At 54.8% G+C, this 21,550-nt stretch overlaps 2 protein-coding genes across 7 annotated transcripts; one reads left to right on the top strand and one right to left on the bottom strand.

The window, feature by feature from the left end:
* Positions 1-7,729: 7,729 nt before the first annotated feature.
* Positions 7,730-12,651, top strand: RPL35 (ribosomal protein L35). Its single transcript, XM_003918809.5, has 4 exons — positions 7,730-7,842; positions 8,197-8,333; positions 9,524-9,605; positions 12,464-12,651. Exons 1-4 carry the CDS (start codon positions 7,840-7,842, stop codon positions 12,611-12,613), a joined length of 372 nt encoding a protein of 123 aa, XP_003918858.1. The 5' UTR covers positions 7,730-7,839; the 3' UTR covers positions 12,614-12,651.
* Position 12,652: 1 nt separating this feature from the next.
* WDR38 (WD repeat domain 38) lies at positions 12,653-17,661 on the bottom strand. Of its 6 annotated transcripts, XM_003918808.5 has the most exons (9): positions 16,883-17,555; positions 16,159-16,279; positions 14,744-14,860; positions 14,536-14,633; positions 14,173-14,253; positions 13,893-14,024; positions 13,641-13,790; positions 13,109-13,156; positions 12,653-13,018 (listed from the first exon to the last, which is right to left on the bottom strand). In XM_003918808.5, the coding sequence occupies exons 1-9, from the start codon at positions 17,249-17,251 to the stop codon at positions 12,890-12,892; spliced, it is 1,245 nt and encodes a 414-aa protein (XP_003918857.2). In that variant the 5' UTR covers positions 17,252-17,555; the 3' UTR covers positions 12,653-12,889. The 6 variants fall into 6 exon arrangements, with proteins under 6 accessions (XP_003918857.2, XP_031510363.1, XP_009197320.1 ...); XM_031654503.1 differs by lacking the exon at positions 13,641-13,790 and having other exon boundaries at positions 16,883-17,650; XM_031654505.1 differs by lacking the exon at positions 14,536-14,633 and having other exon boundaries at positions 12,737-12,826; positions 16,883-17,653.
* Between the last annotated feature and the right edge of the window lie 3,889 nt (positions 17,662-21,550).

Below are 21,550 nucleotides of genomic sequence, written 5' to 3'. Positions count from 1 at the left end.
AGGAACCCCTGGCCTCAGCGGGGCCCGGCGCGGGCTCCCGGGATGATCCCTGCTTGTACGGGGGAAGGCTGGGCGCCCGGGAGAAGGCTCGCGGCTCTACTTCTCGGGTGCTGGGCAGGCTTCTTGGAGAAGAAACCTTCGGGCTGATGACTGAGGGATGAGTAGGAGTTCCTGTGCCCGGGGAGTGACGCGGGAGGGGTCTGTGTCTCGGAATCTTGAACGCGGCCACACTTAGCACGAGGAGGCCGCCTGTACACAGAGGTGACCCTGTTAAAGGAGTGGGAGGCTTTAAAGACGTTTAGTGCGATCAGAGGGCTGACAAGACGTTGAAGACGTTGTGACTGGAGGGTTTCTGCGACCCCACGTGTGTAGCAGTCACCTTGACCAGGCAGTTGGGGCCCCAGGAGAGGGAGATGGCCCTGTGACCACCGTCCTGGCAGGAGAGGCCTGGCTTGAGAGGCACATCTTGATAGAAACCAAATTCTCAGAATCTGAGATGCGGGAAAGCGGGTTAGGGAAGTCAAGGACGACTCTGAGGTGTCAGATTTGGTGCCTGGGCTGTTACCCTAGGGGTTCTGTTACTTACCTTAGGGTAAGTAAAATGGGTCTTTTTATATAATACTGTGAAAAGTGTTTTCATCTAATAGTACTCTTCTTAATAAAAGTTGGAATGTGATTCATTTTTACTGCTTCGAATACTTCTCATTGAACTGTGTCTAAAGATCAAAAAACTATTGCCAGACTATGATGCAACCTAATCTTCCGTGGTAACCAGGATACAGACTCCCATAGTGGGAAACTGGCGCTAAAGAAAAGTCTCCGTCTGTAATCCCAGCACTGCGGGAGCCGAGGCGGGCAGATCACCTGAGGTCAGAAGTTTAAGACCAGCCTGACCAAAATGCTGAAACCCCGTCTCTACTAAAAATACAAAATTAACCGGGTGTGGTGGCGCAGGCCTGTAATCCCAGCTACTCGAGAGGCTGAGGCAGGAGAATCGCTTGAAACCGGGAGGTAGAGGTTGCAGTAAGCCGAGATCGCGCCAGTGCACTTCAGCCTGAGCGACAAGAGCAAAACTCCGTCTCACACACACAAAAAAAAAGTCTCAGGGGTCCTGGAAACACGAAAAGCCCACCTGCAATACAGTTCCATATCTGGGAAAAAGTCTTTGTGATTCAGGCCTGCCACGAGACAGCAGAAATTCATATCCCCAGAACATATGGGTCAGAAGGAACTTGAACCCAGAAGTGCCCATTTTACCAGTAAAGAAGCAGCCCCCAAAGAAACTGGTAAATGGAATAACGTCCCTGCTCATGGTCATGGACTTTCATTCCACCCAGGGAGACAGCATTTAAAAATTCGTATTATACTATGTCAGGGCTGACAGTGTTGAGGGGGGAAAAAAATCATGCGGTGCCTGAGTGTGCCTTAGATAAAGTGATCAAAGGAGGTGTCCTGGCCGGGTGCAGTGGCTCACACCTGTAATCCCAGCACTTTGGGAGGCTAAGGTGGGCAGATCACTTGAAATCAGAAGTTCAAGACCAGCCCGGCCAACATGGCGAAACCCCGTCTCTACTGAAAATACAAAAATTAACCGGGCAAGATGGTGTGCACCTGCAGTCCCAGCTACTCGGGAGGCTGAAGCAGGAGAATCTCCTAAACCCGGGAGACAGAGGTTGCAGTGATTGGAGATCGCGCCACTGCACTCCAGCCTGGGCGACGGAACAGGGCTCTGTTTTTTTTTTTTTGAGCAGTCGCTCTATCACCAGGCTGGAGTGCAGTGGCGGGATCTCAGCTCACTGCAAGCTCCGCCTCCCGGGTTCACGCCATTCTCCTGCCTCAGCCTCGAGTAGCTGGGACTACAGAAGCCGCCACCTCGCCCGGCTAAGTTTTTGTATTTTTATTAGAGGCGGGGTTTCACTGTGTTAGCCAGGATGGTCTCGATCTCTGATGACCTGCGTGATCCCAGCCCGCCGGCCTCCCCAAAGTGCTGGGATTACAGGCTTGAGCCACAGCGCCCGGCCAGAGTCTGTTCAAAAAAGAAAAAAAAAAAAGACCAGGCGCAGTGGCTCAGGCCTGTAATCCCAGCACTTTGGGAGGCCGAGGCTGGCAGATCACCTGAGGTCGGGAGTTCAAGACAGCCTGGCCAACATGGTGAAACCCTGTCTCTACAAAAACACAAAAATTAGCTGGGCATGATGGCGCGCACCTGTAATCCCAGCTACTCGGGAAGTTGAGCGGGAGAATCACTTGAACCCAGGAGGTGGAGGTTGCAGTGAGCCGAGATCATGCCATTGCACTCCATCCTGGGTGACGAAACGAGATTCCATCTCAAAAAAAAAAAAAAAAGGTGTCCCTGAGGAGGTGACACTGAACAGAGACTGGAAGGAAATGAAGGAGGCAACTAAGTGAAGGCTTAGAGGTTGGGGTGGGCTCGGTATATTTGAGAAACAGCCAGGAACAGAAGAGAGATGAGATGGGGGTTGGGAGGAGAGTAGGACTGTGTAGGCCGAGGAAAGGACTCAGTCTTAATTCAAATGGGACAGCTCTGGAAATTCTGAGCAGAACAGTGATATGATCAGAGGTCTGAATTGTTTGAAAAGGATCTTCTAAGCAACTGTATTGAGAACACATCTGGGATCGAGAACCAAAGTAGAGAGGTGATTTAGATGGTGACAGCAACCGTCCAGGGGATAGTGGTAGCCCAAGCCAGGCAGGGGCCAATGAGGATGGTGGGAACAAGTTGGGTAAATTTTTTTTTATTTTTTTGAGACGGAGTTTCGCTCTTATTGCCCAGGCTGGAGTGCAATGGGGCTATCTCAGCTCACCGCAACCTCAGCCTCCCGGGTTCAAGTGATTCTCCTGCCTCAGCCTCCTGAGTAGCTGGGATTACAGGCGTGCACCACCATGCCCAGCTAATTTTGTATTTTTAGTAGAAATGGGGTTTCTCGGCCGGGCGTGGTGGCTTAAGCCTGTAATCCCAGCACTTTGGGAGGCCGAGACGGGTAGATCACGAGGTCAGGAGATCGAGACCATCCTGGCTAACACGGTGAAACCCCATCTCTACTAAAAAATACAAAAAACTAGCCGGGCGAGGTGGCGGGCGCCTGTAGTCCCAGCTACTCGGGAGGCTGAGGCAGGAGAATGGCGTAAACCCGGGAGGCGGAGCTTGCAGTGAGCTGAGATCCGGCCACTGCACTCTAGCCTGGGCGACAGAGCAAGACACCGTCTCAAAAGAAAAAGAAAAAGAAAAAGAAATGGGGTTTCTCCATGTTGGTTGGCCTGGAGTGGAACTCCTGACCTCAGGTGATCCGCCCACCTCTGCCTCCTGAAGTGCTGGGATTACAGGCATGAGCCACTGCACCCAGACAACTTTTTTTTTGAGATGGAGTCTCACTCTATTGCTCAGGCTGGAGTGCAGTGGCATGGTCTCATCTCACTACACCCTCTACCTCCCAGGTTCAAGTGATTCTCCTGCCTCAGCCTCTGGAGTAGCTGGGATTACCGGCACCTGCCACCACATCTGGCTAACTTGTATTTTTAGTAGAGACAGGGTTTCACCATGTGGGCCAGGCTGGTCTCAAACTCCTGACCTCAGGTGATCCACCTGCCTCAGCTTCCCAAAGTGCTGGGATTACAGGTGTGAGCCACCGCACCCGGCCCCAATTTTGTATTTTTTGAGATGGAGTTTTGCTTTTTTGCCCAGGCTTGAGTGAAGTGGCGCAATCTTGGCTCACTGCAACTTCTGCCCCCCAGGTTCAAGCAATTCTCCTGCCTCAGCTGCCCGAGTAGTTGTGATTATAGGCACCCACCACCATGCCCAGCTAATTTTTTTTTTTTTTGTATTTTTAGTAGAGACAAGGTTTCACTATGTTGGCCAGGCTGGTCTCAAACTCCTGACCTCAGGTGATCCACCCACCTCGGCCTCCCAAAGTGCTAGGATTACAGACGTGAGCCACCTCACCTGGTTTCAAGTTGGGTGAATTTTGAAGGTACAGTAGATGAGATTTGCTGGTTGACTAGATGTGGCATGTAAGAGGAAGAGTCACAAATGACTTCAGTTTCAAAAAAGATGTGCAGAGTCATTAACTCTAGTATAAGCATTTGAAAAACAGGAAAGCCACCCTGCACCATTTGATTTTTTTTTTTTTTTTTGAGACAGAGTTTCCCTCTTGTCACCCAGGCTGGAGTACAATGGCACGATCTCGGCTCACTGCAACCTCCGCCTCCCGGGTTCAAGTGATTCTCTTGCCTCAGCCTCCAGAGTAGCTGGGATTACAGGCGCGCACCACCATGCCTGGCTGATTTTTGTATTTTTAGTAGAGACGGGGTTTCACCACATTGGCCAGGCTGGTCTCGAATTCCTGACCTCAGGTGATCCGCCTGCCTCAGCCTCCCAAAGTGCTGGGATTACAAGCATGAGCCACCGTGCCCGGCCTAGATTTGCATTTAAGACTAAGCCATGCCGGCCAGGTGTAGTGACTCACACCTGTAATCGCAACACTTTGGGAGGCCGAGTAGGGCAGATCACAAGGTTAAGAGTTCGAGACCAGCCTGGCCAACATGGTGGCCAGGTAAAACATAGTAAAACCGTGTCTCTACCAAAAAAACAAAAACTAGCTGGGCATGGTGGCGCGTGCCTGTAATCCCAGTTACTTGGGAGGCTGAGGCAGGAGGGTCACTTCAACCCGGGAGACAGAGGTTGCAGTGAGCCGAGATCGTGCTCCTGCACTCCAACCTGGGCGACAGAGCAAGACTCCAGTTTGGGGGGGAAAAAATACAAAGATTAGCCAGGCATGGTTGCACACACCTGTGTAATCCCAGCTACTCAGGAGGCTGAGGCACAAGAATCGCTTGAACCTGGGAGACAGAGGTTACAGCGAGCTGAAATTGTGCCACTGCACTCTAGCCTGGGTGGAGTGAGACTCTATCTCAAAAAGGGAAAAAAAAAAAAAGACTAAGCGGCCCGGTAGTGGCTCAACCTGTAATCCCAGCACTTTGGGAGGCCGAGGCAGGCCGGATCCGCGGTCAGGAGGTCGAGACCATGCTGGCTAGCACAGTCAAAACCCCATCTCTACTAAAAATACAAAAAAAAACAGCGAGGAGGCGAGTGCTTGGCTGGCCTGTAATTACAGCTTCTTTCGGGGCTGAGGCAGGAGAATGGCGTAAACCGGCCGGAGCTTGCAGTGAGCTGAGATCAGGCCACTCCAGCCTGGAGTGACAAGCCGAGACTCTGTCTCAAAAAAAAAAAAAGAAAAGAAAAAAAGACTGGCCCGGTGTGACGTCAAGCCATAATCCCAGCACTTTGGGAGGCCGGCCGGGTGGATCGAGGTCAGGAGATCAGGGCTGTCCCTGGCCTAACATGGTGAAACCCGTCTCTACTAAAAATACAAAAAGAAAAACTAGCGGTGGTGGTGAGCCTGTAGTCCCAGCTACTCGGAGGCTGAGACAGAGGAGAATGGCGTGAACCTGGGGAGGCCGAGGAGCAGTGGCGAGATCGGCGCCACTGCACTCCAACCTGGGGTGACCTAGCCAGCAGACTCGATGCCAAAAAAAAAAAAAAAAAAAAGAAAAAGACTAAGCCATGCCAGGATTGCCCTCTCCTCTCTTTTTTCCCACGTATCCCTCCACCTCCTGGAAGCCTGCCTCACCTTGGTGTGGGTCTAGGTTCATTAACTCATCCAACAAGCATTCATGTGCTGGGCCTGAAGACTAGAAAAATTAAGTCAGGTGTCCGCCAAGGTTCTGTCCCCAGAGAACTTCTAGGTTGGCTGTGGAAACAGACACATAAATGCATCATTTTATTTCAGACTGTTTGGGGCTAAGGAGAGGATTGCACAGAGGAAGTTGCTACTCATAGGAGAAGTCTCCTTGTGGGTGGTTACACCTGGTAGTAACAAGAGGACAATCTGGCTTCAACCGTAGCTCTAAGAGGTGGCGTGTCTTTATTAAGGGCAAGGGAGTGGCACTGGAGTACTGATTAATGCCTACTGGTTGGCAGACATTAATCAGAAAACCTAAACATGCCCTGCTTTGTGAATCCCCGTTTTACTTTCTGGGCTCTCCTGAAGTGTTCCTTCCTCTGGGAACATGAACACCGATGATATTTTGAGCCATTGTTATGCATCGGATTTGGGGTTAATAGGTTTACAGGTGTCTCCTCTAATTCTCATAAATGCCTCATTTCACATGTCAGCAAACTGAGACTCAAGAGAGGGGAAGAGATTTCCCAAGAGTCTCAACTACTACCTTGGCAGCAGAGCAAGAATTTGAAACCTGGTCAGGTTCACTTTAAGAAAGGCTGTACTAGCCAGGCCCGGTGGCTCACGCCTATAATCCCAGTATTTTGGGAGGCCGAGGCAGGTGGATCACTTGAGGTCAGGAGTTCAAGACCAGCCTGGCTAAACTTTGTCTCTACTAAAAATAGAAAAATTTAGCTGGGCATAGTGGCACACACCTGTAGTCCCAGTTACTGGGGAGGCTAAGGCAGGAGAATCTCTTGAACCCAGGAGGCGGAGGTTGCAGTGAGCTGAGATCGTGCCACTGCACTCCAGCCTCGGAGACAGAGGCAGACTCCATCTCAAAAAATATATAAAAAATAAAATAAAAATAAAAAAGGCTGTATGGCCAGGCGGGGTGGCTCACGCCTGTAATCCTAGGCACTCTGGGAGGCCAAGGCGGGCGGATTGCTTGAGCCCAGGAGACCAGCCTGGGCAACAGCTCTACAAAAACTAAACAAATTAGCCAGGCCTGGTGGCTTGTGCCTGCAGTTTCAGCTACTCAGGAGACTGAGGTGGGAGGACTTCTTGAACCCCGAAAGCGGAGGTTTTGGTGAGCGAAGATCGCGCCACTGCCCTCTAGCCAGGGTGACAGAGGGAGACCCTGTCTCAAAACAAAACAAAACAAAACAAAAGGCTGGGGGCCACGCGTGGCGGCTCACACTTGTAATCCCAGCACTTTGGGAGGCCGAGGCGGGCGGATCACCTGAGCTCAAGAGTTCAAGATCAGCCTGGGCAACATAGCGAAAATCCGTCTCTACCAAAAATACAAAAAATTAGCCAGGCGTGGTGGTGCATGCCTGTAATCCCAGCTACTCAGCTACTCGGGAGGCTGGGGCAGGAGAATCGCTGGAACCCGGGAGGCGGAGGTTGCAGTGAGTCGAGATCGCGACACTGCACTCCAGCCTGGCAGCCTGGGCGACAGAGCTGCCATTTATAAATAAATGAATAAATAAAAATAAAGGATGTAAATGCTCTTTGCAGCTCCACATACTGCCTCCCCAGAACCTTTATGAAGTTTGATTATAACTGCCTGAGCCCGCCCTTCCCGCCCACCTCGCACTTTAAATTCCTCCACGACATGAGCCTTGGTTCATCATTTTTGAAAACTTTGGCCCCTCCTCCCCTCAGCACACCCAGACTACTGGCGCCCAGCTCAGAGTTGCCCAGATTGGGAGATCTGCAAGGTTTCCCGAATGAATGAATGAACGAATGAATGACTGAATGGACGAATTCGAGTCCTCCGTGTGCCATCTCTGGTATGCTGCCGCCCACGTTGGGCCTCGGTTTCCCCAACTGCGCGCCTAGAGCGTGACGCCGACCTCGCTATCAAGCGGTGCCGTGAAAAAATGCTGGCACCACGGGGCGGGGCTCCAGCCCTTCCGGGCGGGGCTGGCCGTACCACGGCGCTCCTCGGGGAGATGGGGCGGAGCCGGGGCTCCCCCGCTGCGGCGCCATTGGCCGCGCCCGCCGCCACCCGGCAGTAGTTGTGGAGGTCAGCCCCGCCTACTTCCTCTTTCCCTCGGAGCGGGCGGCGGCGGCGGCATCGGCGGCCTGTGCAGCAATGGTGAGAGCGGCGGAATCGGGCGCCATCCGATCGCTGTGAGGCGCGGGGGTTGGGGCAGGCGGTGCGGGCTGAGTCCCCGGATTCTGTCTGCCAGCCGGGCCTGTGGGGCGCCGCGCAGAACGGTCTCGCGCCACCACAGCCCGCCTCTTCGCTTCTCTGCTGGGAGAGGCGCGCGGCCGGGGCCTGGGTTACTGTAGCCGAGCACGGCCGTTGAGGGAGACTGTCGTGAGACCTGGGTAGGGCTCCGGCGCACTCGTAGTCGATGGCGAATCGCGCGCCTTTGGGGGCTGGCCACGCAGGTGAAGGGGATACGGCCCCGCGGCCTGGCTGAGCCACACGCTCTCTTGCGCGCAGGCCAAGATCAAGGCTCGAGATCTTCGCGGGAAGAAGAAGGAGGAGCTGCTGAAACAGCTGGACGACCTGAAGGTGGAACTGTCCCAGCTGCGCGTCGCCAAAGTGACAGGCGGTGCGGCCTCCAAGCTCTCTAAGATGTAAGTGAGGCGGCCGAATCACAGCCCTCGTGGGTAGGGATCACGTGTGCATCGGGATCGTCGGAGGATTTCAAAGTTGGCTTAAGGAGCTGACCGCTTAGGTGCCCACTCCGTGCATCTTGGGGCGCATGGGAGACCCGTTGTGTGCTTAGCCTCTTACCTGCCTTGACCTTGGCGGTCCTTGTGCCTGGAGTGCATCCCCGGAGACCCACCTTAATGCTACCTTCAAAGCTACGTGGACCCTTTCCTTCCGCTTCCCACCAACACTTGAGTTTTTAATTCACCTTTCGCCCCTTGGTAGGTGGGTGGCTTGCACCCTGGAGTGGCAGCGTAAGTTATTTTACATGGCTAAGAGTGCGGGAGACTTGTGAAAGGAATGTGGGTTTGGAGTTCATCAACCTGGGTACAAAGTCTACTTCTCAAAAAAAATCAGATGGGTGTGGTGCAGGCCTGTGGTCCCAGCTACTCTGGAGGCTGAGGCAGGAGGATCACTTGAGCCCAGGAGTTGGGAGGCTATCATGGAGCCACTGCTCTTCAGCCTGGTTGGCAGGTGAAACCCTGTCTCCAAAAAAAAAGGTGGTCGTCCTCTTTTCCCCCAAACAACCTTAGTGGGGGCAGGGGTGGGAGGATTGGATAAGCACGGTTGCACACTGAATCCTCAGCCGTCTACTAGGTGACTCCCTCATCCTGCCATGACTACAAATAACTTCTGCCCAGCTTGTTGCTTGCTTCAGTCTCCTGGCTTGTAGTGACTCCAGTTTGCAAATGTCTCATTTCTCCTGCGATTCCCTAAACTAGCCTGATTGCCTGCTTTGTGGCATGATTCCCTCCCATCAGCTCATTGAAACTGGCATTGATCGGGTCTTAGCCCTCAGGATAAATTCGTGTTCTGGGATTGAAGGTCTTTTCCTGATCTGCCTCATTTATCCAGCCTGCACTTCCTCAAAGCCTCTGCTGTCTCAACTGACACTTTACAGCTCAACAGCACTGGATTCCCTGCCCCATTCCTGGAACGCCCATGCCATGTCCCTCTCTTCTCCCCTCAGACCTCACTCCCAGAACACTTTCCTCCTGAGTGAATATGGATGGGTTGATAGGGGAGGCTGCAGCTATCCCTGCCCTATATATGGGTCCTGAGCCTTGGGAAGTGCTGTGTCTCTTCCCCATCTTCACTGACATCTGTTTTGTAGACGAGTCGTCCGCAAATCCATCGCCCGTGTTCTCACAGTCATTAACCAGACTCAGAAAGAAAACCTCAGGAAATTCTACAAGGTGAGTCTGCTGGGGCATAGGGAAGGTTGGCTTCAGGAAGCTAAGTGCTAGCCGTCCCTGGCCAGGGGGCATGATAAAGAGGTTTTCCTTGGTGCCTGGGGCTGAGAGTGGTTAGCCTTCCCTAACCACTCTCCCTTCTACCAGTGTCTTGCACTGGCATGTGGCTCTGCAGACCACTTCCTCCGGCTGCACATGTCAATAATTCGTTGGGGCTTGGGGTATCCTGGCTGGAGACTGGTTTTGAATCCAGCCTTCCCAGTTGAGTGGCTTGGACAGTGATGGGACTGGCTGTTGAAGGTTTTCACTGCCTCTTACTAGTACTGGGTGTCAGTCAGTGCCTGCCAGGCACCTGCCATGCTCTTTTTTCAGATGAGGACCCTGAGGCCTAGACACCCACAACCAATGGCATGATGGGCCCCGGTTCCAAACCTTGCTTTGGGGAGGGTCGGCTTGAGTTTTCCTGGGAGGTGTGCACAGGTGTCTGGCCCCCCTCTTAGTTTTGAATTTTTTTTTTTTTTTTTTGAGGCGGAGTCTCGCTCTGTTGCCCAGGCTGGAGTGCAGTGGCCGGATCTCAGCTCACTGCAAGCTCCGCCTCCCGGGTTTACGCCATTCTCCTGCCTCAGCCTCCCGAGTAGCTGGGACTACAGGGGCCCGCCACCTCGCCCGGCTAGTTTTTTGTATTTTTTTATTAGAGACGGGGTTTCACCGTGTTAGCCAGGAAGGTCTCGATCTCCTGACCTCGTGATCCGCCCGTCTCGGCCTCCCAAAGTGCTGGGATTACAGGCTTGAGCCACCGCGCCCGGCCTAGTCTTGAATTTTAATGACCATTTTCTGGTCTTGTCCTTAACATTCGTCTTATTAGGGTTCAAGCAGAGAAACAAAACTAGTGGGAGACGGTGTGTACACACACATCCAACGTATTCTGAAGAATGGGTTTAGGTGATTGTGGGGGCTGGCTGGGACTCAGGGCCCAGGTTGAAGCTGCTGTTCCCAGAGGGGACTTGGAGGGAGCCTCAGCCCTGCACTTAAGGCTTTCAGCTGATTGGATCGGGCCTTCTGGGATTATCCAGGATAATCTCCCCCAAAGTTACCTGATGAGGGTCTTTAATTTTTTTTTTTTTTTTTTTTTGAGAGAGAGTCTCACTCTGTTGCCCAGGCTAGAGTGCAGTGGTACAATCTCGGCTCACTGCAAGCTCTGTCCCCTGGGTTCATGCCATTCTCCTGCCTCAGCCTCCCGAGTAGCTGGGACTACAGGCGCCCACCACCATGCCCGGCTAATTTTTGTATTTTTAGTAGAGACGGGGTTTCACCTTGTTAGCCAGGATGGTCTCCATCTCCTGACCTTGTGATCCGCCCGTCTCAGCCTCCCAAAGTGCTGGGATTACAGGTGTGAGCCACCATGCCCGAGGGTCTTTAATGTGCAAAATGGTTCCACATCACTACCCAAGTTAGTGTTTGAATAACTTGAAGGTTTGACATGGAAACAGCAGCCATGGCTGATGAAGTGCCACAGGCCCGTAACCGCAGCTACTGGGAAGCCGAGGCAGGAGATGGCTTGAGCCCAGGAGTTAAAGTGCAGTCTGGGCAACATAGTGAGGCCTCATCTCAAAAAAATGAAAAAAGCCATAGTGTAGCTATGTTAGCTGTTCAGGGGACACTAGCATGTGTGTGGCAAAAGTCAATCGTTAACGTCAACAGCTCCGTGTGGCTAGTGGTTGTTTGGGGGACAGCAGAACTCTAGGGGGTTAGCCAATGTGAAAAGGCCGAATGCCCAGCCAGTGCCAGCAGGAATGAGGGATGTGGGAGGACAAAGACTTTCCTGCCTCCAAGTACCCTCCAGGGCTGGCCCTCATTGTCCAGGGATCTTTCTGCAGTCCTCTGGCCACCTGCAGGGGCCTGGGGCCCTGTGACCTCAGCATCCAGCTTAGCTAGGGTCTGTCCTGCACCTGACTTGTTCAGGTCAGGGAGAGCCTGCACGCCCTTTCCCCTGGCCCCCGCCGTGCTTGCCTTTGAGGGTACTGCCCGTCTTTAAGAGACGCCTTCCTTCATCTCTCCTCCCCCACACCACGGGCCATTTATTACCTGTTCAGTCTTCCTCACTAGGCTGGGACCCCTGAGCCGGGACTGGGTCAGATTCTTTGCCAAGCCAGCTCGAAGCACAGGGCCCAGTCCTGAAGGGGGCGCAGGGGACCTTTGCAGAACACAAGAGGGACCAGTGAGAGCCATCATGGTCTAGAACCCCCTGCTGGAGAGCAAGTGGGGCAGGAATGGGAGCCAAGGATGGAGAGACAGATGATGGCTCTGTGACAGCTGTGGGCAGGGGCCCCAAAGCAGGAAGAGGGTGGGGCGAGTGGCCTTGGCCAGCCAGGCCTCTGAGGCTGGACATTCATGTGGGCAGCACCTGGTGGGCCCTGCCTACCGATGGATGGAATACTGCCTCAGCCCCCAGCATACTCACTAACCAGAGCCGAGGTAGCAGTAACCACACCTGGGGCTTGGGAGGTGCTGCGCACCCTGTACTAGATTGTCATGTGACTGACTGTCCTCCTGACTGGGAATCGGGCAGTGGAAGGACCACTGAGTTGGGAGTCAACTTGCCTGAGGTGCAAGCCCCAGCTCTTCCACAGCTTTGCCAAGACTTGGGCACTCAGCCCAGGTCGGCAGACTTACATGAAATGAGGATGGCCCCACCAGGCTTAAATTTGGGGGGATTAAATTGAGCTAGTGAAGTATGTGGCCTGCTGCCAGTCCTTTGGCAGCAGCGTCCTCCTGAGTGGCTCTGGATGGCCCTCCCGAGCCCCGTTAGCTGCTGCTATCAGACCCGGGTTCTTGGATTCACCCTGCCATCTGTCTCCCAGGGCAAGAAGTACAAGCCCCTGGACCTGCGGCCTAAGAAGACACGCGCCATGCGCCGCCGGCTCAACAAGCACGAGGAGAACCTGAAGACCAAGAAGCAGCAGCGGAAGGAGCGGCTGTACCCGCTGCGGAAGTACGCGGTCAAGGCCTGAGTGGCGCATTGTCAGTAAAGCACAGCTGGCTGAGACTGCTTTGTTTCCTGGCACTTCCACTGATTGGGTTGAGGCGGGTGGGTCTGGTTCTGGGGACCAGGTGTGTGATGGGTTCCAGCAAGCATCCGGGCCGCTGCTGTTGTCTGCTGTGGTTAGGGCCGGGAGAGTCCTGGCCATGGGGATCTGTTGGATGCCGGCACAGTCACTTTGGGCCTGTGGTGGGAAGCGGCGTGCCACTGAGGGGAGCAGGTGAGGTCGGCGCCCTCCCAGGTGGTGTTAGGTTTGAGGGTCGCTGGGTGATTTGGTCATGCGGGATATTCGACGTCTGGTCTGATCGGCAGCTCCAGACACTAAGATTTTCCCATCTGGGGTGAAGGCACAGGTGTGGGCCACATCCAGGACTCCCTGCCAAGAGTAGAGGGTGGGGCTCGAGGCAAGTCCTGCCTTGGGAGAAGCTGTCCATGGCTCCCTCAGTGCCACAGCGCCCTGCCTTACCTTCAGGGTCTCAAGGCACTTTCCTGTGTTGCAGTCCCAGACTTTGACCTGGAAAAGGAGGGGGCATGGCAGGAAGCCTCGCCAGGCCACTGTGGCATCTGAAGCCACCTCCAGGAAAGTCCCAGACAACATTTTTTTGAGATGGAGTCTTTGCCTGAACTCGTGACCTCAGGTGATCCACCTACCTCTACCTCCCAAAGTGCTGGGATTACAGGTGTGAGCCACCGCCCCTGGGCCAAAGAACATCTCAGCCGCTTGGTGTGGGTTTTGTTTGTGGGCTGTATTTGAAATTTCAGAGCAGGAGTTCCCTTCTGCCTGATGCCATTTGGGTCATGGAAATGTCAATGCAGTTGCCAATGGGCCAGCCCTGACCTTGTGCTGGCCATTAGGTGGAGAGGCTGGCACCTGGGTCCTGCCCTTGCCCCCTCCTAGCTAGGGCAAGTGGGGATGTGGGCCTTCTGGAGTGAGTGCTGAGGGCTCCTGGTGGAGGGAGAGTGGGTGGGTAGGAGCGGGACAGGCCTGGGGTGGTTACCATGCGGGAATAGCCGGCGCTGGCCAGCCACAGCTCGTCGGGAGAGAAGGCTACGCTCTTCACCCAGGTGACGTGGCCCTTCAGTTGGATAAGCAGACTGCTGGTTGTGGGCTTCCAGATGTGGATGGTCTTGTCCCAGGAACCGGAGGCCTGGACAGCAGACAGCTCTGATCCCTGGGGTTTGGGGCCTGGGAGCCTTAAGGGCCTGGCTGCCAGCAGGGGACCACCCTGGAACCCAGGACACCCACTTACCAGGAGGCCAGATGCTGAGTAGCACAGGCAGCTGATGTTGCCACTGTGTCCCTCTAGCGCCTGGTGGGAGACGGCTGGGGTCCCCGTCCGCAGGTCCCAGATGCGTATGGTGGAGTCCCAGGAGCCGGTGGCCTGCAGGCAGCTTCTGTGAGTCTGGCCCCGCCAGCTCCCCACCCACTCCGCATTTAGGTGGGTCCCGGAGTCCATCCCCTTCCCACCGCTCCGCTCCAAGTGGGTATGGGGCCACCAAGGTGGGGCCCAGGGCAGAGGTTAGGCTCACCAGGCAGTTCACCGTGGGTGAGAAGTCGCTGCTCTGGACGGAGTCTCGGTGCCCAACTAAGAGGCGCAGCATCTGGCCAGACTAGAGAGAGTCCTGAGCTTCAGGAGGCAGCAGAGGGCAGCTGGCTACCTGGGCCTTGACAGTCCAGGCAAGGGGACCTCGTGCAAAAAGCCCGAGGGCTGCTGTGTGCAGGGAGGCCTGGAGAGGCGGCTGTGGCCAGGTGGGGGCAGCCTTGGTTGCCCGCTGTGGGCATGGACCCTGCGGAACCAGTGGAGGGTTTGAGCCGGGAGGGCAACACTGGTGACATCCTCTCTGGAACTGGTCCTTGAGTCCCAGGCTGGTGGCCCCAGGCCCTCGACATACCTGCACTTCCCAAAGCATCACCCGCTTGTCCCAGCCACCTGATGCGAGCTGCCTCGAGTCAGGGCTGAAGCTGACCGTCTCCACACTCCGTTGGTGACCTGCAGGCACCAGCCCGGGGTCGGGGAAGGAGGAAAGGTGACATGACACAGGACATAGCACCGTCTGAAAGGGAACGCAGGCCTGGCTGCTTGGCTCCCAGCTCACTCACCCTTCAGGACCTGCAGACACTTGGCTCTTGCCACGTCCCACAGGCGGACAGTGCAGTCACAGGAGGCGCTGGCGAAGAGGTGGCCATCAGGGGAGAAGCGGCAGAACTTCACGGGGCCTGGGTGGGTGGCCACAGTCAGGTGACAGAGCACTGCCCGCCACCTTCTGCCCACACAGTCCAATCCTTGCTAATTTTCCCAGCCTCGTTGCCAGCCGCCCCTCACCCAAACTCCAGCCTCCCAGAAATGCCTGGATTTCCATGGCTTGGCCTGGGCTGGGCCGTCAGCCTTGGAACACCCAACCTCAGTGTGCTCATCTGAAAAATCATCAATACCCAAGTCAAAGTAAGGACCTCCCAGAAACTTGCCCTAACAACCGCTGCCTAGGTGAATTGCCTCCTTTGAGCTCCCAGCCGCTGATTTTCCCTCCTTGCAGCATTAATCAGACTGCCTATAATTGCCTGATTTTTTTTTCTTGTCTCCTGAATAATAATTAAAATAGTTACATCTATTGAGTCCTCACTGGGTGCTAGATACTTTGCTTGCAGTGGAAATGGCTCAGCGAGGTGACAGGCCTTGACCAAGATCAAAGTCAAAACAGTGGTAGGTACGACATGGCTGAAACTTAAGTACATCATGCTAAGTGAAATAAGCCAGTCACAAAAAGACAAATACTGTGTGACTCCACTTAGAGGCACCCAGAGAGGTCAGATTCATAGAGACAAAAAGAAAAACTGGTTGTCAGGGGCTAGGAGGAGGGAGATTGGGGACTTGTTTAGTGGGGACAGAGGTTCAGTTTTGCAAGAGGAAAAGAGTTCTGGAGATTGGTGTCACGACAATGTGAAGGTACTGGATTCTCTGAACTGTACACTTAAAAATGTATACAATAAGGCGGGCACAGTGATTCACGCCTTTAATCCCAGCACTTCAGGGGACTGAGGGGGGTGGATCACAAGGTCAGAAGTTCAAGACCAGCCTGGCCAAGATGGTGAAACACCGCCTCTACTAAAAATACAAAAAAAAAATTAGCCGGGTGTGGTGGCAGGTGCCTGTAATCCCAGCTACTCGGGAGGCTGAGGCAGAGAATTGCTTGAACCCAGGAGGCAGGGGTTATAGTGAGCCAAGGTTGTCCAGCCTGGGTAACAGAGCGAGATTCTGTCACACACAAAAAAATATACGACGGTAAGTATTACGTGTGTTACATCACAGTTTGTGTGTGTGTGTGTTTTTAAAGAAGGATCTGAGTCCAGGCCTGTTAGAGTCTAAGCCCCAGTGCCCGGGTATCACATCCCATCTCCTGTCCTGCCTAGCCCTGCCCTGCACCCGTGCCCAGCTCTTCGGAGGTCGCTGCGGTCAGCTCTGCAGAATGCCAGAGCCTTGTGCCTCAGGTCTTCCGAGCCAGGTGTGGGAGCCCCACCTGTGTGGCCACCCAGCCTCCACAGCAGCTGCCCACTCCGGGTCTCCCAGCCATACACGCAGCCATCCTCTGAGCCTGTGAGCAGCATCTGGCCATCAGGGGAGAAGGCAGAGGAATTGACCTAGAAACAGAGCGCAAAAGCGGTCCCATTCTGGGGAAGAAACCCCTGTCCACTCATCTCTGACCCATAAACACTGCCCCCAAGAGCCTGGGGTTGGAGCTGGACTTCAAGCCTCACTCCACCACCAGAGCCCAGAACCCGGGACGCACTGGGCTCCCTGGAGCCCAGTAAAACCAGAGCCTGCAGCTAGAGGCAGGAGCCTTCTCTGGAACCTTAGCCTGGAACCCCAGAGCCAAGATCTCATTCCAAAGCTGCAGCTGACAACGGAGAGCCCAGAATGTACTCTAAGCCCTGAGTTCACTTTAGAGCCAGGGCCCCAGAAAGCACCAGAGTCAGCAGGGAGCTTTGTGCCCCTCTCCAGGCAGAGCCCAGAGCCCGGGGCTCTTTTTAGAGGCAGAGCTTAGAACCTAGAGCTGCTCTGGAGCTGGGGCCCAGCACTGGAGCTGAGAGCCTACTTTGAGCCTTCTTGGGTTAGCAAAGTCTACTCTAGACTCCATATCCTAAGCTAATGCCCAGAGAACATTCTGGAACCCCCACTACACAGAACCAGGAACCACTCTGCACGCAAAGCCGGGAGTCTGGGCAGAGCCCGCTGGGCCTTACCTCCCCGCCGTGACGGCCGAAGAATTTCACTCTCCGCACGGCCAGGGTGGCCGGGACCCCGCTGTTCATGGGCGCCCGGCCCCGCCCCGACCTGGCGGGCTCCCACCTAGGCGGCCGTGGGACCCCAGGACTGGGCGGAGGAAAGGGGAAACTGTGTACAAGCCGTCTCCATGGTAATCGGGGCGGGGCGTACGGCCACGGTGGGGTCCCTGCAAAGCCACGAGGACTGACAGGCAGGGCCAGACCGCTCGCAGCTCGGAGGAGGTGGAGACGCAGCAGGCGGGACACGGGTGGGCTCGGAGAAGGGACTTCCCGCGCCAGCCGCTGCGCTTCCACCCTAGGGCAGCTCTCGCGCCGGCAACACGGCATGCAGAGCGGCCGCTAGAGGGCGCCCCGGCCACACGCACCGCGCGGTCCAGACCCTGCGTCCTGCGGACTGTGGACTGCAAAGGGTCCCTGCACCCCTTTGAGACAGGGAAGCAACGAGCCTGTCTCCCCATCTCATAACAGGGAGCATCAGCCCTGCCCCACAGGACTCCAGGGGTGAGCCAAGCACAGGGCCTGGCACATGGTAGATGCCCAAGAGGGCCCGCTCAGGAGCCACTACCCCTTCTGTCCAGGAGTGGCCAGTACTGAGGTTGAGGATGTCCCAGGAGAGCGCTGGGGACAGTAGCCAGCTCTGTCCTCCAGGGCGTGGGAGCCAGAGGTAGCGTGTGTAAAGTACATGGCATTAAAAGTGGGGTCACGTCGCTGCTAACATTCCTGGCAGCACAAAATGTGCCATCTGAGGATGGGGTGGAGGCTGGGGTGCAGGGAGGGGGGCGGGGGACCAGTGCCCGGGAGCTGCGAGGATCCTTACCGGATAGCGCAATCTGAAGCTTGGAACGAGCAGGACTTGGTTTCATTGTGAATTTTACAGGTGAGGAAACTCACCCGGAGAGCTGGGAGGACTTGCTGAGAGACACTCAGCCAGTGGGAGTGGAACTGGGATTTCAGTCCATGGCTGTCTGACTCTGGGGGTCTGTACTGGGACCACCTGCCGTGAACTCCAGGGACCTCGCAGCAGATGTCAAGGTCCACATCTCCTGGTACATCTGGGAAACTGAGGTCCGAAGGGGGCAGGACTTGGCCCAGTCATCTAGCCAGTACCTCCACGGCAGAGCTGGGGCAGGACCCAGTCTCCCCACTCCCACAGCAGGACAGGGAGGGAACAGAGGACCCCCCACCTGCCCTGCCCATGGATTCCAGGCTCCCTGGGGGCAGGGGTGGAGCAGCTGGGCTTTGGGAGCTTCAAACTCAAGGGTTCCCAGCTGTGACTCACACCCCTCCCCCCAAATCTCTTTGCCAGAAACTTCTCTCAGGAGATCCGCTGTGCTCCTGCTATTTTAAGCCCCAGACAGTCAGGCGGGCGAGGGAGCAACAATGACAGCTTTGAGGCAGTCCCACTCCATCCCAGATCCCAGAGGACCTAGGTCACTGTGGAACCCTTCTGAGCTGGGCCTACAAGGCTGTTCCCCAACACCCAGACATGGGCTCCCAGACACAGCTCCCCAGAGCTACTATTCCCTGGCCCTCTGGCCCTCCTGCTCAGGCACCCCCAACCCATGCCCCGGCCCTGGGTACATTGTCCAGCCACTTGGTTACTCCTGCTCTACCCAGAGGGCCCAGAATCACCTTCCCCAGCCCAGCTCTTCACTCCCAGAACCCTCAGGTTAGACCTTGTCCACCAGGCCCAGTGTCTGCTTGGCCAAAGGGGTGGAGCTGGGGTCAAAACCCGTGGGCTTGGCTCAGGCGTCTGCAGGTGGAACCACCAACATGAATGCCAGGGTCCGGAGCATCATTTCCGTGGATGAAGTTGTGGAGAAGTTTCCGCCAATTTTTCCACCACTGACTATCTCTTCCTTCTCCTCGGGGAGCCTGCCGCCTTCTCTCCTCTATCTGGCCAGGCTGTCGAGGGAGTGGGCTCTACCAAGATGTCCAGGATGGATGCCGCGCTGGGTTTTCTCACTGTTGCTCCATCCCCTGAAAGGTACTGGAGGTCCTGGACCAGCCTTGCGTCTCCTCAGCTACTCATGTCAACCTTAAAACACCCCACAGGGCCAGGCATAGTGCTTCGTGCCGGTAATCCTAGCTCTTTGGGAGACCAAGGCAGGCAGATCATTTGAGGCCAGGAGTTCAAGACCAGCCTGGGCAATATGGTGAAACCCCATCTCTACTAAAAACAAAGCAACAACAGCAACAACAAACCTCACAAACATCTGCTCAGCAAAAAAAAAAAAAATTAAAACAAGGCAGGCAAAAAAAGAACCCTCTATTTCTTTGGATAAGAAAAGCAAGCAAAACCCCCAAATCTCCAGAATGGTCAACTCTCGGGAGAGGAAGGGAGGGACTAGAAAAGGCAGGACCCTTGGGGCCTTGAGGAGCCACATTCCAGCTCTAAGTTGGGCAGGGGCCTCAGGTGTCCGTTGAATTGTTCTTAAAGAATCGGCCCCGCTTATCTGGCCCCTGCCTGCCTCTCCTTACTCTTCCTGGCTTCCTTGCCCTGCCCCACTTCTCATCCCCTACCCGTAGTCCTGCCCCCAGTCCCGAACAGTTTAGTGGGGAGCCAGCGTTTCCTGACCAGTGCCCCAAGAAGCAGAGAATGTTGTTTTGTGGCAAAAGAGGAAGTAGGAGAGAGAGTTGGAGAGCCTAACTGCCCTGGTTTCTTCAAGGTTCCAGCTCCCAGCTCAATACCTGAGCTGCTCTTCCTGCCCTCTAGTTTTTTTGTTGTTGTTGTTTTGCTTTGTTTTTTCTAAGATGGAGTCTCTGTCTCCCGGAGTGGCTGGAGTGCAGTGGTGCGATCTCGGCTCACTGCACCCTCTGCCTCGTTCCTGGGTTTAAGCAATTCTCCTGCCTCTTCTCAGCCTCCCGAGTAGCTGGGATTATAGGCACCAGCCACCATGCCCAGCTAACTTTTGTATTTTTAGTAGAGACGGGGTTTCACTATGTTGGCCAGGCTGGTCTTGAACTCCTGACTTTGTGATCCACCCACCTCGGCCTCCCAAAGTGCTGGGATTACAGGCATGAGCCACTGTGCCATGCCTGCCCTCCAGGTTTTAAAACACAACTGTTCCTGGCTGGATGCGGTGGCTCACCGCTGTAATCCCAGCACTTTGGGAGGCCGAGGCAGGCAGATCATGAGGTCAGGAGTTCGAAACCAGCCTGGCCAACATGGTGAAACCCCATCTCTACTAAAAATACAAAATTTAGCTGGGCGTGGTGGCAAGTGCCTGTAATCCCAGCTACTCAGGAGGCTGAGGCAGGAGAATCGCTTGAACCCGGGAGGTGGAGGTTGTGGTGAGCCGAGATTGTGCCATTGCACTCCAGCCTGGGCAACAAGAGTGAAACTCTGTCTCTTAAAAAAACAAACAACAACAACAAAAAACACCTCTTCCCTTAAATTCCTCCTTTTGCTGAGTGAGCTCCAGTAGGTTTTGGTTACTTGCCACTCAAAAGGCCCTGACTAAAACATCTCTAATTTCCGAAAGCCCCTCCCTACTGCTGTGTCTCTGGGGCCTCTTTCCTGGGCCTCCCCTGCAGCAATTTGCACCCAGGGTTCCTGGCCCCCCAACGGTTCCCTGAGCTGTAGTCAATGCCATCATGTTGCTGTGACTTCCCCAGAACCCCAGGTTATCCTTATTGGAATACACTGTAATTTGTCATTAGCCCTCTTAAAAAATGTGGGGACCAGAACTAGAAGCATGCTAGCCGTTTGGACTGACAGCCACCAAGCTGAAAGGTACTGTCATCTCCAGTTTCCTAGACGCTCCATCTCTAGCGATGCAGTCTGCATTACTAGAGGCATTTATGTTTCCAAGAGCTATGTTATTCCCTGCAAATGCACAAGAGCTTTTTCCCATGAACTGCTGTCCAGCCAGCCCTCCCTCCCCCGTCTGGTACTCACACAATGGGTTCTTCGGAAACGCACGCAAGACCTTACATTATGCTGGTGAAAGGTCATCTTCTTGGCCCCCATCCAGCCGTCTAGTCTTGAAAGCATTTTAAAAGTCCCACTTCTATTGCACAAAGCATTAATTCTGCCGCTGTGGCAGCTGCAAACTTTATGAGCAGGCCTGTGTTCTGATCCAAACTGGGAAAATGATCAACATGACAGAGGTAAGAACGGAGCCATGGCCGGGCGTGGTGGCTCATGCCTGTAATCCCAACACTTTGGGAGGCCGAGGCGGGTGGATCACCTGAGGTTAGGAGTTCGAGACCAGCCTGGCCAACATGGTGAAACCCTGTCTCTACTAAAAATACAAAACTTAGCCGGGCAAGGTGGCATGTGCCTGTAATCCCAGCTACTCGGCAGGCTGAAGCAGGAGAATTGCTTGAACCTGGGAGGCAGAGGTTGCAGTGAGCTGAGATGGCGCCATTGCACTCCAGCCTGGACGATGAGAACGAAATTGCATCTCAAAAACAAACAAAAAACAGAGCCCTGTGGTCTATCACTACAGACCTCCAGTGATTCTCTTTTTTGCCTCCATACCTCAGAGTCGTGGGCTAACCGTGGGGTCAGGGAGGGCACAGTCCCTTAGGAAAGATCCGGATCCGGGTGGGGAGGAAGGTAATGTAGATTCTTTTTTTTTTTTTTTTGAGACAGAGTTTTGCTTCTCTTGCCCAGGTTGG

Source organism: Papio anubis, chromosome 13 (assembly GCF_008728515.1).
Source record: "Papio anubis isolate 15944 chromosome 13, Panubis1.0, whole genome shotgun sequence".
NCBI classification, from domain to species: Eukaryota; Metazoa; Chordata; class Mammalia; order Primates; family Cercopithecidae; genus Papio; species Papio anubis.
The sequence above is the reverse complement of the archived record's forward strand: the minus strand, read 5'-3'. Positions and strand labels throughout refer to the sequence as shown.